Raw genomic sequence first — 13146 nt, 5'->3', positions numbered from 1 at the left:
TTGGAGTTTCATTAGGTCCCATTTGTCGATTCTCGATCTTACAGCACAAGCCATTGCTGTTCTGTTCAGGAATTTTTCCCCTGTGCCCATATCTTCAAGGCTTTTCCCCACTTTCTCCTCTATAAGTTTCAGTGTCTCTGGTTTTAGGTGAAGTTCCTTGATCCACTTAGATTTGACCTTAGTACAAGGAGATAAGTATGGATCGATTCGCATTCTTCTACACGATAACAACCAGTTGTGCCAGCACCAATTGTTGAAAATGCTGTCTTTCTTCCACTGGATGGTTTTAGCTCCCTTGTCGAAGATCAAGTGACCATAGGTGTGTGGGTTCATTTCTGGATCTTCAATTCTATTCCATTGGTCTACTTGTCTGTCTCTATACCAGTACCATGCAGTTTTTATCACAATTGCTCTGTAGTAAAGCTTTAGGTCTGGCATGGTGATTCCGCCAGAAGTTCTTTTATCCTTGAGAAGACTTTTTGCTATCCTAGGTTTTTTGTTATTCCAGACAAATTTGCAAATTGCTCCTTCCAATTCGTTGAAGAATTGAGTTGGAATTTTGATGGGGATTGCATTGAATCTGTAGATTGCTTTTGGCAAGATAGCCATTTTTACAATGTTGATCCTGCCAATCCATGAGCATGGGAGATCTTTCCATCTTCTGAGATCTTCTTTAATTTCTTTCTTCAGAGATTTGAAGTTTTTATCATACAGATCTTTCACCTCCTTAGTTAGAGTCACGCCAAGATATTTTATATTATTTGTGACTATTGAGAAGGGTGTTGTTTCCCTAATTTCTTTCTCAGCCTGTTTATTCTTTGTATAGAGAAAGGCCCTTGACTTGTTTGAGTTAATTTTATATCCAGCTACTTCACCGAAGCTGTTTATCAGGTTTAGGAGTTCTCTGGTAGAATTTTTAGGGTCACTTATATATACTATCATATCATCTGCAAAAAGTGATATTTTGACTTCCTCTTTTCCAATTTGTATCCCCTTGATCTCCTTTTGTTGTCGAATTGCTCTGGCTAATACTTCAAGTACTATGTTGAAAAGGTAGGGAGAAAGTGGGCAGCCTTGTCTAGTCCCTGATTTTAGTGGGATTGCTTCCAGCTTCTCTCCATTTACTTTGATGTTGGCTACTGGTTTGCTGTAGATTGCTTTTATCATGTTTAGGTATGGGCCTTGAATTCCTGATCTTTCCAAAACTTTTATCATGAATGGGTGTTGGATCTTGTCAAATGCTTTTTCTGCATCTAACGAGATGATCATGTGGTTTTTGTCTTTGAGTTTGTTTATATAATGGATTACATTGATGGATTTTCGTATATTAAACCATCCCTGCATCCCTGGAATAAAACCTACTTGGTCAGGATGGATGATTGCTTTAATGTGTTCTTGGATTCGGTTAGCGAGAATTTTATTGAGGATTTTTGCATCGATATTCATAAGAGAAATTGGTCTGAAGTTCTCTATCTTTGTTGGATCTTTCTGTGGTTTAGGTATCAGAGTAATAGTGGCTTCATAAAATGAGTTGGGTAGAGTACCTTTTACTTCTATTTTGTGAAATAGTTTGTGCAGAATTGGAATTAGATCTTCTTTGAAGGTCTGATAGAACTCTGCACTAAACCCATCTGGTCCTGGGCTTTTTTTTGGTTGGGAGACTATTAATAACTGCTTCTATTTCTTTAGGTGATATGGGACTGTTTAGATGGTCAACTTGATCCTGATTCAACTTTGGTACCTGGTATCTGTCCAGAAATTTGTCCATTTCGTCCAGGTTTTCCAGTTTTGTTGAGTATAGCCTTTTGTAGAAGGATCTGATGGTGTTTTGGATTTCTTCAGGATCTGTTGTTATGTCTCCCTTTTCATTTCTGATTTTGTTAATTAGGATTTTGTCCCTGTGCCCTTTAGTGAGTCTAGCTAAGGGTTTATCTATCTTGTTGATTTTCTCAAAGAACCAACTCCTCGTTTGGTTAATTCTTTGAATAGTTCTTCTTGTTTCCACTTGGTTGATTTCACCCCTGAGTTTGATTATTTCCTGCCGTCTACTCCTCTTGGGTGAATTTGCTTCCTTTTTTTCTAGGGCTTTTAGATGTGTTGTCAAGCTGCTAGTATGTGCTGTCTCCCGTTTCTTCTTGGAGGCACTCAGCGCTATGAGTTTCCCTCTTAGAAATGCTTTCATTGTGTCCCATAGGTTTGGGTACGTTGTGGCTTCATTTTCATTAAACTCTAAAAAGTCTTTAATTTCTTTCTTTATTCCTTCCTTGACCAAGGTATCATTGAGAAGAGTGTTATTCAGTTTCCACGTGAATGTTGGCTTTCCATTATTTATGTTGTTATTGAAGATCAGTCTTAGGCCATGGTGGTCTGATAGGATACATGGGACAATTTCAATATTTTTGTATCTATTGAGGCCTGTTTTGTGACCAATTATATGGTCAATTTTGGAGAAGGTCCCGTGAGGTGCTGAGAAGAAGGTATATCCTTTTGTTTTAGGATAAAATGTTCTGTAGATATCTGTCAGGTCCATTTGTTTCATAACTTCTGTTAGTTTCACTGTGTCCCTGTTTAGTTTCTGTTTCCACGATCTGTCCATTGAAGAAAGTGGTGTGTTGAAGTCTCCCACTATTATTGTGTGAGGTGCAATGTATGCTTTGAGCTTTACTAAAGTGTCTCTAATGAATGTGGCTGCCCTTGCATTTGGTGCGTAGATATTCAGAATTGAGAGTTCCTCTTGGAGGATTTTACCTTTGATGAGTATGAAGTGTCCCTCCTTGTCTTTTTTGATAACTTTGGGTTGGAAGTCGATTTTATCCGATATTAAAATGGCTACTCCAGCTTGTTTCTTCAGTCCATTTGCTTGGAAAATTGTTTTCCAGCCTTTCACTCTGAGGTAGTGTCTGTCTTTTTCCCTGAGATGGGTTTCCTGTAAGCAGCAGAATGTTGGGTCCTGTTTGTGTAGCCAGTCTGTTAGTCTATGTCTTTTTATTGGGGAATTGAGTCCATTGATATTAAGAGATATTAAGGAAAAGTAATTGTTGCTCCCTTTTATTTTTGTTGTTAGAGTTGGCATTCTGTTCTTGTGGCTGTCTTCTTTTTGGTTTGTTGAATGATTACTTTCTTGGTTGTTCTAGGGCGTGATTTCCGTCCTTGTATTGCTTCTTTTCTGTTATTATCCTTTGAAGGGCTGGATTCGTGGAAAGATATTGTGTGAACTTGGTTTTGTCGTGGAATACTTTGGTTTCTCCATCTATGGTAATTGAGAGTTTGGCCGGGTATAGTAGCCTGGGCTGGCATTTGTGTTCTCTTAGTGTCTGTATAACATCTGTCCAGGCTCTTCTGGCTTTCATAGTCTCTGTTGAGGAGTCTGAAGTAATTCTAATAGGCCTTCCTTTATATGTTACTTGACCTTTCTCCCTTACTGCTTTTAATATTCTATCTTTATTTAGTGCATTTGTTGTTCTGATTATTATGTGTCGGGAGGAATTTCTTTTCTGGTCCAGTCTATTTGGAGTTCTGTATGCTTCTTGTATGATCATGGGCATCTCTTTTTTTATGTTTGGGAAGTTTTCTTCTATTATTTTGTTGAAGATATTAGCTGGCCCTTTATGTTGAAAATCTTCATTCTCATCAATTCCTATTATCCGTAGGTTTGGTCTTCTCATTGTGTCCTGGATTACCTGGATGTTTTGAGTTAGGATCCTTTTGCATTTTGTATTTTCTTTGACTGTTGTGTCGATGTTCTCTATGGAATCTTCTGCACCTGAGATTCTCTCTTCCATTTCTTGTATTCTGTTGCTGATGCTCGCATCTATGGTTCCAGATCTCTTTCCTAGGGTTTCTATCTCCAGCGTTGCCTCGCTTTGGGTTTTCTTTATTGTGTCTACTTCCCCTTTTAGTTCTAGTATGGTTTTGTTCATTTCCATCACCTGTTTGGCTGTGTTTTCCTGCTTTTCTTTAAGAGCCTGTAACTCTTTAGCAGTGCTCTCCTGTAAATCTTTAAGTGACTTATGAAAGTCCTTCTTGATGTCCTCTATCATCATCATGAGAAATGTTTTTAAATCTGGGTCTAGATTTTCGGTTGTGTTGGGGTGCCCAGGACTAGGTGGGGTGGGAGTGCTGCGTTCTGATGATGGTGAGTGGTCTTGATTTCTGTTAGTAGGATTCTTACGTTTGCCTTTCGCCATCTGGTAATCTCTGAAGCTAGCTGTTTTAGTTGTCACTGTTAAGAGCTTGTTCTTCAGGTGACTCTGTTAGCCTCTATGAGCAGACCTGGAGGGTAGCACTCTCCTTAGTTTCAGTGGGCAGAGTATTCTCTGCAGGCAAGCTCTCTTCTTGCAAGGCAGGTACCCAGATATCTGGTGTTCGAACCAGACTCCTGGCAGAAGTTGTGTTCCACTCACTAGAGGTCTTAGGATCACGTGTGGAATCCTGTGTGGGCCCTTGCGGGTGTCAGGCGACTCAGCTGGCAAGGTAGCCGGGGCTCGAGTGGAGTGGAAGGGGTTTGTGCCCCAGATCAAGCCCGGGTAGCCTGCTTCCCTATGTACCGCAGTCTCAAGTTCCACACGATTGGATTGGGGTAGGCGCTGTGTTCCACTCACCAGAGGTCTTAGGGTCCCGTGGGGAGTCCCGTGTGGGCCCTTGCGGGTGTTGGGCAAGACTCTGCTGGCAAGGTAGCCCGGGGCTCGAGTCTCGAGTCGAGCGGAAGGGACTTGTGCCCCAGATCAGGCCCGGGTAGCCTGCTTCCCTATGTACCGCAGTCTCAAGTTCCGCGCGATTGGATTGGGGCAGGCACTGTGATCCACTCACCAGAGGTCTTAGGGTCCCGTGGGGAGTCCCGTGTGGACCCTTGCGGGTGTTGGGCAAGACTCTGCTGGCAAGGTAGCCCGGGGCTCGAGTCTCGAGTCGAGCGGAAGGGAGTACCTTCTACTTCTATCTTGTGAAATAGAGACAGACAAGTAGACCAATGGAATAGAATTGAAGACCCAGAAATGAACCCACACACCTATGGTCACTTGATCTTCGACAAGGGAGCTAAAACCATCCAGTGGAAGAAAGACAGCATTTTCAACAATTGGTGCTGGCACAACTGGTTGTTATCATGTAGAAGAATGCGAATCGATCCATACTTATCTCCTTGTACTAAGGTCAAATCTAAGTGGATCAAGGAACTTCACCTAAAACCAGAGACACTGAAACTTATAGAGGAGAAAGTGGGGAAAAGCCTTGAAGATATGGGTACAGGGGAAAAATTCCTGAACAGAACAGCAATGGCTTGCTCTGTAAGATCGAGAATTGACAAATGGGACCTAATGAAACTCCAAAGTTTCTGCAAGGCAAAAGACACCGTCAATAAGACAAAAAGACCACCAACAGATTGGGAAAGGATCTTTACCTATCCTAAATCAGATAGGGGACTAATATCCAACATATATAAAGAACTCAAGAAGGTGGACTTCAGAAAATCAAATAACCCCATTAAAAAATGGGGCTCAGAACTGAACAAAGAATTCTCACCTGAGGAATACCGAATGGCAGAGAAGCACCTGAAAAAATGCTCAGCATCCTTAATCATCAGGGAAATGCAAATCAAAACAACCCTGAGATTCCACCTCACACCAGTCAGAATGGCTAAGATCAAAAATTCAGGTGACAGCAGATGCTGGCGTGGATGTGGAGAAAGAGGAACACTCCTCCATTGTTGGTGGGATTGCAGGCTTGTACAACCACTATGGAAATCAGTCTGGCGGTTCCTCAGAAAACTGGATATAGTACTACCGGAGGATCCAGCAATACCTCTCCTGGGCATATATCCAGAAGATGCCCCAACTGGTAAGAAGGACACATGCTCCACTATGTTCATAGCAGCCTTATTTATAATAGCCAGAAGCTGGAAGGAACCCAGATGCCCCTCAACAGAGGAATGGATACAGAAAATGTGGTACATCTACACAATGGAGTACTACTCAGCTATTAAAAAGAATGAATTTATGAAATTCCTAGCCAAATGGATGGACCTGGAGGGCATCATCCTGAGTGAGGTAACACATTCACAAAGGAACTCACACAATATGTACTCACTGATAAGTGGATATTAGCCCAAAACCTAAGATACCCAAGATATAAGATACAATTTCCTAAACACATAAAACTCAAGAAAAATGAAGACTGAAGTGTGAACACTATGCCCCTCCTTAGAAGTGGGAACAAAACACCCTTGGAAGGAGTTACAGAGACAAAGTTTGGAGCTGAGATAAAAGGATGGACCATGTAGACACTAGCATATCCGGGGATCCATCCCATAATCAGCTTCCAAATGCTGACACCATTGCATACACTAGCAAGATTATGCTGAAAGGACCCTGATATAGCTGTCTCTTGTCAGAGTATGCCTGGGCCTAGCAAACATAGAAGTGGATGCTCACAGTCGGCTATTGGATGGATCACATGGCCCCCAATGAAGGAGCTAGAGAAAGTACCAAAGAAGCTAAAGGGATCTGCAACCCTATAGGTGGAACAACATTATGAACTAACCAGTACCCCGGAGCTCTTGACTCTAGCTGCATATGCATCAAAAGATGGCCTAGTCGGCCATCACTGGAAAGAGAGGCCCATTGGACACTCAAACTTTATATGCCCCAGTACAGGGGAACGCCAGGGCCATAAAAGGGGAGTGGGTGGGTAGGGGAGAGGGGGTGGGTGGCTATGGGGGACTTTTGGTATAGCATTGCAAATGTAAATGAGCGAAATACCTAATAAAAAATGGAAAAAAAAATTATATGCTTTTGGGAGTGCAAGTGCCCAAAGAGTCCAGAGAGGGCAGCAGATCCCCCAGATCTGGATCGACAACTGGTTGTGAGCCACCCAACATGGATGCTGAGCTCATATTCTCTACAAGAGCAGTATAAACACTTAGTTAACAGTTAACAGGGCGGTCTCTCCAGTCCCTCTCATTCCTTTAATGAAAATGTCGTTTGCTTTGAAGAGTCACATGTAGAGAACCACAGTGCACAAACTTGTGAGAGATTTTTCTTTGATAAAGATTGGCTCTCATCCAGAGTCTTCTTTAATCTTAGCGTATGCACAGGGTTATATTCACATTATATCATTATGTTGAAGATGTGTATAAATATGAGCACCTCTTTGTCCATGTTCTTTATACTTAGAACATCGTTAGGTTGATATAAGGCTGCAGTCACTTGAGTTTGCAAGGCTTATGTATTCAGCCAATAGAAGAGGGCTGGCCATATGTCTGTGTGAAGGATATACTGGGCAATTAATCCAACTTAGCCAGATGCGCTGTTTCCCTCCTTTCCCTTGTCTCTCTGAAACTGGAGTGATATCTAACATGTTTCTGAGTATTAAGTAATGAAGCACAACTGCACATGGATAGATCATCAGACACATTTTACACATTGTAGCCTTCCAAAGAACCATTTACAGTCTCAAATATAGCTTTCCAGTTTTCAGCAATTACTCAACCGTGGTAAGATTAATTCTGAATTTTGTTCCAACAAACGGGAAAGCATTTTTTATTTTGTCTTGATCACAGATCATTAATATAACTGATGAATTGTTTGCGCCGTACTGAACATAATGAGCTGTATTTGAAGGAGAGTCTCAGTTTGATATGTTTTAACTCTAGTTAATCAAAGGGTAGTATTTCTCGACAATTGGTGCAGCTTGCTAACAGTCACAAGCTCTAGCATTCTCTGTGTTTATTTTAAAATAATGAGTTACAAGTGTTTCCACAGTCAAAAGCAGGGAACAAAGAGGAAGTCATCATAAATTTAGGGAAAATGCAATGTAATGAGATTCTATCAAGTAATCTACAAAACACTCATACGATGGGAAACATATTCCAATTTTTTTTGTCAAGTGCTGAGAGATATTACATTCATTATAAGCATTCTTACATTTCATTTTGGATATTTTATTTTTAAGCGTCCCATTGCAGCCTAATTCCTTTACTTGCTATATGAGAGATCTTGCTTTTGATCCTGAATATTTCCTCTTTGTTCAAAGGTCTCATTTACTAGCGAAGAAAAAGTTGGAATGCATTACCTAGTGCGACTCTGGCTGCAGATGCATCATAGTTGATCCAAAACGACACCCAGGACAGGATTGTAATCAGTGTGGAAGGCATGTAGGTCTGCAAAATGAAGTAACCAATGTTTCTCTTTAGACGAAAACTTAGTGATAGTCGTGGATATGCCCCTGGGTTATAGAAAACAGAGGGAGGGAGAGAGAGAGAGAGAGAGAGAGGGAGAGGGAGAGGGAGAGGGAGAGGGAGAGGGAGAGGGAGAGGGAGAGGGAGAGGGAGAGGGAGAGGGAGAGGGAGAGGGAGAGGGAGAGGGAGAGGGAGAGGGAGAGGGAGAGAGAGAGATCATTATTTGATTAGAATCACTATCTCTCTTTCACAACGCACAAGTTATTAGTGAGGAAACTTCTTCACCTGTTGTGAACTCCACCTTCTTGGACACCATCTTGTAGTCAACAATTGAAAATTGGGGAAGCTCAATTTTATTGACCCCAGTTACTGCTCCCTCTCCTCCATTCCAGTAAAATTCGATGTCATCCGTGGTATAGCCATCTGAAGTGAAGAAGCACAGCCTAGTCATAAAGAGCACAGTTGGTCTAGAGATGCATTCTGAAGACAGTTGTCCAGCCAGAGGGAAGATCCATAGCCCATTAGGACAAAAAAAATCATTTTGAACTTGAATGGCAGATAGAGCTTATATGGAGTGCCATTTCTAATGGCTTAGGAGAGCCTGCATTGAGGAGAGCGATGCATCTGGCTTTAGGGAACATAAGCTCTCAGGTCCTTTACTACCTTGAATCACTGCTACAACTTTGTTTTTTTTTTAATTTTTTTATTAGATATTTTCTTTATTTACATTTCAAATGTTATCACCTTTCCCAGTTTCCTCTTCAAAAACTCCCTATCCCCTCTCCCCTCTGCCTTTTCCCCAACCCACCCACTCCCATTCCTGGCCCTGGCATTCCCCTATACTGGGGCATAAAACCTTCACAGGACCAAGGGGTTCTCCTCCCATTGATGACCGACTAGGCCATCCTTTGCTACATATGCAGCTAGAGCCATGAGTCCACTATGTGTTTTCTTTGATTGGTGGTTTAGTCCCAGGGAGCTCTGGAGGTACTGGTTAGTTCATATTGTTGTTCCTCCTATGGGGCTGCAAACCCTTTCAGCTCCTTGGGTATTTTCTCTAACTCCTTCATTGGGGACCCTGTGCTCCATCCAATGGATGGCTCTGAGCATCCATTTCTGTATTTGTCTACAAATTTGTTTCTATTTTATAGATAGATAGATAGGTGGGTGCTTTTTTGTTAAAGCAAGGAGTGGCTGAATTTCAGGGCTCTGGAAATGGGTTTAGATTATGCATTATCTAAGAACAAAAACAGAATCAAATGATAAGCACAGTTATTAAAAGGAGAGCCTTAGGGATAATGAAATGGAATATAACAAAAGATCAAATCTTTAATAAATGATCAAGGCATTTAAAAATGAACACGTGTTTCATTTAGAAAAATAACCAGGCTTAGATCCTTCTATTATAGCTACTACTATTACAGATAACATACAGGTAAAATCTTAGAAAATACATACATACTTGATTATACTAGGTATATTATGAATTACTAATTTATTTGGATTAATAAGGGTGGATTTTAATGTCAACGGAACCCAGAAAAGATTGAAAATAGTTTAAGCTTGTGCCCCTGGCTTTGGCATGAGAGGTCCTATATTCATGGCCTGTTCTTTTCCTTCTGGTCTGTCCCCATTTGCCAGTGGCTTAGCTGAGTCATGGTGGTGTATAAGAGTAAATTGTATAACAAGAATAATGCTTGGGTATGTTTTAAAATTCTAAAAAATAATTCGGGTCACTGAAAATCCATTTTAAAACCAGTTATACACATAGCTGATGTTTCCATTTTCTTTTTATACTCACCTCAAATTAAAAAAAAAAGCATTATTTTTTCCTAGAGTTACTGACACTTGTTTCAAAGATAACCTTATGAATGCTTTACAATATGCATTATGCTGGTCTACTTTTGATTAAAACAGTTGCATATTTCCAAGGTATTTTAAAAAAATTAAGATTTGGGAGCCGAATTTAAGTGTCAAAGAACTGCACCAACTTACCAGTTCAAGAATGAGATAAATTTTAGCCTTTCTCTCAGTTCCTCTCTTTTGGGTGTGTGTGTATGAGAAAAAAGCTGTTTCAAATTTACATCTTAAAATAATGAAAGTTTCTCTTCAAAAAACTTTTTAAAATTCTGATTCCTGAATTTACTGAACAATAGCTGCTTTATATTTGATACCCCTAATTTATCGCAACATATATTTAATTCTCCATTAAGCCATCACCCATTAAAAAAACTTTCCCCCTCTTGAAAAGAGTAATATCCATGTGAAATATTCATATGCAATTTATTTACTGTTACATGTAAACACTGTTTCTGAGAAGCTGTGTGATCCTCTTTACCTATTGGGCTTAACACCATATGCCTGGGACTAACTGATACGTTGGAGATTTATGTTAAACTTGGATACAAATGTATGACACTAATGCTTAACATTGTTTTGAATATCTGACAGGAATTCATGAACAGCTCTACAGAAGATACATTCATAGATAGATAGATAGATAGATAGATAGATAGATAGGTAGATAGATAGCTGATATATATGATGGATAGGTGGGTATGTATATAGATCAGTAATGAACTGATAAATCAATGTGTGATGGATAGACAGAAGAATAGATGGGTTACAGATGACTGGAGCGATAGACATGTGATAGATGTATGGATGAATAGATATATGGGTGATGGATGAATAGGCATGTGATGCTTTATTGGTGATGGATAGATAGATGTGTGATGGACAGAAAGATAAACAGGTGATGGATAGATTGATTGGTGATGGATAGATAGATAGATGGATTATGGATGGATGGATAATGGATAGATTGATGGGTGATGAATGGATAGATAACTGATGGATAATGAGTAGAAAGACTGGTGCAGTGGATGGAGAGATAGATATATGATGTATGGATTAATAGATGCATGAAAGATGGATAGAGGAATAGATAAGTGATGGATGGATAGACAGACAGACACACAGAGACATGAACACATAGATAATCTTCACATCCAGGAATAAAAAAGCTCCTAGCTTATTGTAGGCTTGCTAAATTAACAAGGTGATAGATTTCAACCTCCAGCTGCTGCTTCAGTTGTCAGAATGTAGGGCAGAAATGTAAGTATGAGTTTGAGTTGTGAGAGTCACAGACAATTTTGTAGTTTGGGTTAAGAGAGGAGAGGGAGTGGGCGAGCCAAACTGGCAGCCCTGTGAGCTCCAACTTCTGGACAGCAACATAACACTAAATAAAACTGGAATCACAACCAGCCAAAGCAGATTTTAATATTCACGTTTGTTCTCTCTTATGTAATATTTCCCTTTCCACAGTCTAGGTGGCCCAGTTACCCATGGTTTGGTAACAGTAAATGGAAAATTCTAAGCATGAGCATTTCATGAGACTGAAACTGCACACCGTTCTTAACAGTGCCATGAAATCTCACACTCCCATGCTCTAGCCCACCCACGATGCCAGAGACCTCTTGGTCCAGCGCATCCTTGCCGAACCATTTATGCTTCTGACCCATTTGCTATATGGTAGTCATGTCCATTGTCTGATCAACGGCCTCAGTACTGCAGGGTCACGGTCAAGTAACATTTCTTGATAGTTAGACTATAGTCCCTGAGGCCCAATCACAGTTTGTCATAGTCGTCATTGTATATGTCTTAAAACTTAAAACTGTTTCTCTTTTATTGCAGTCGTTATTGATCTTTCTTTTCCCTAGTTCGTGTATGTCCTAGATATGTATGGAAAGGAAAGGTGCAGCCTGGGGTTGGCATTCCCAGTGCTTTGAGCATCTGTCTGCTGGACTTCTTAAAACAAACCTCCTTGTGGGTGAGGAGGGGCTACTGCATCCAACAACTCTTGTAGTCAGTGGTTTGGGTCTTTATTTCCAAGCTCATTTCACTTTGTTTAACTAAAACTCATTACTCACAGTGCTGCAGGCACTGAGATAATTACATATGATTTGGGGGAGAAAAGAGAACGTGAACTTTCATTTATATAGATGCTGGAGCTCTCATGGGGGCAATAATGGCAGCTGGATCCAAGCGAAGACTAGAGGCCTTGAAGCACACTATTATTCAAAGGTTACACAAGAACATTTTGCCACAGAGAGAGAACATCAATTTACTCACGCCTAAACAATCTATTTACCAAAGGTTTTCCTTTATGAACCGGTGACTTCACACAGCGTTTCAGTCTCAGCCCTCTGATACCAAGGATGTTGTTTCCTAGCAACGACCACAGAGAAGCACTCAGAATTTCCTCTTGGCCCCTGGGGACTTCTTAGTGATGCAGAAAGTACATATAAAATTAAGTTGATGTCAACAGATGAAGATACACGGAGCTAGATGAAGACACACAGAGCTAGTTCAGTGTAAAAGTGTCTGAATATTAGTATTCTCTGCTGTTTGAAATACTTTATTTTGGGTGAATTTTCTGCACTGCAAATGAAAATTACTCTTCTCTGTGCCTTAGTAGAGCTATAAGGATGGTCAGATACTGTTCTTAGATGGGTTGAAATGATGTAGAGACTTAAACTTCCACCCACAAGCAGACAGATGGAAACATTTCTTTCTGAGGAGAGGCCTTCAAAACATAGCATGTTCCATGATCTTCATGGACTTAGGTCAATCCTTAAAATATATCCTTTTTGCATTTGGTGATTAACTCAAGGCTAGGCAATGATACAGATTGTTACACTCTAATGTGCCAGCAAGGTTCATGTGTTGGGAACTTGTTTTTATAAAAGCAACATTTTGGGAGGTAAGACCTTTTGCGGGTGTTTTAACTCAAGAGCGATAAGCAGTAATACTGTGAACATGATGCTAGCATCCTTATAAAATACTAGTCTCCCCCCCTCTCTTTCTCTCTCTCTCTCTCTCTTGCCCTGCACTCTGTCTCAGATAGGGAGGGAGGGAGGGAGGGAAGAAGGGAGGGAGAGAGAGAGAGAGAGAGGGAGAGAGAGAAAGAGAGA

At 40.6% G+C, this 13146-nt stretch overlaps 1 protein-coding gene across 2 annotated transcripts in view; it reads right to left on the bottom strand.

Moving 5' to 3' along the window:
• Gabrb1 (gamma-aminobutyric acid (GABA) A receptor, subunit beta 1) overlaps positions 1-13146 on the bottom strand; it is a 491652-nt gene that overhangs the window by 32672 nt on the left and 445834 nt on the right. For both annotated transcript variants that reach the window (NM_001370968.1, NM_008069.5), the window contains 2 exons: positions 8456-8593; positions 8065-8217 (listed from right to left, as the gene is read on the bottom strand). In NM_001370968.1, coding sequence (NP_001357897.1) covers positions 8065-8217; positions 8456-8593 — 291 coding nt within the window. The remainder of the gene's footprint in view (positions 1-8064; positions 8218-8455; positions 8594-13146) is intronic.

This window comes from Mus musculus, chromosome 5 (assembly GCF_000001635.26).
Source record: "Mus musculus strain C57BL/6J chromosome 5, GRCm38.p6 C57BL/6J".
NCBI lineage: Eukaryota > Metazoa > Chordata > Mammalia > Rodentia > Muridae > Mus > Mus musculus.
The sequence above is the reverse complement of the archived record's forward strand: the minus strand, read 5'-3'. Positions and strand labels throughout refer to the sequence as shown.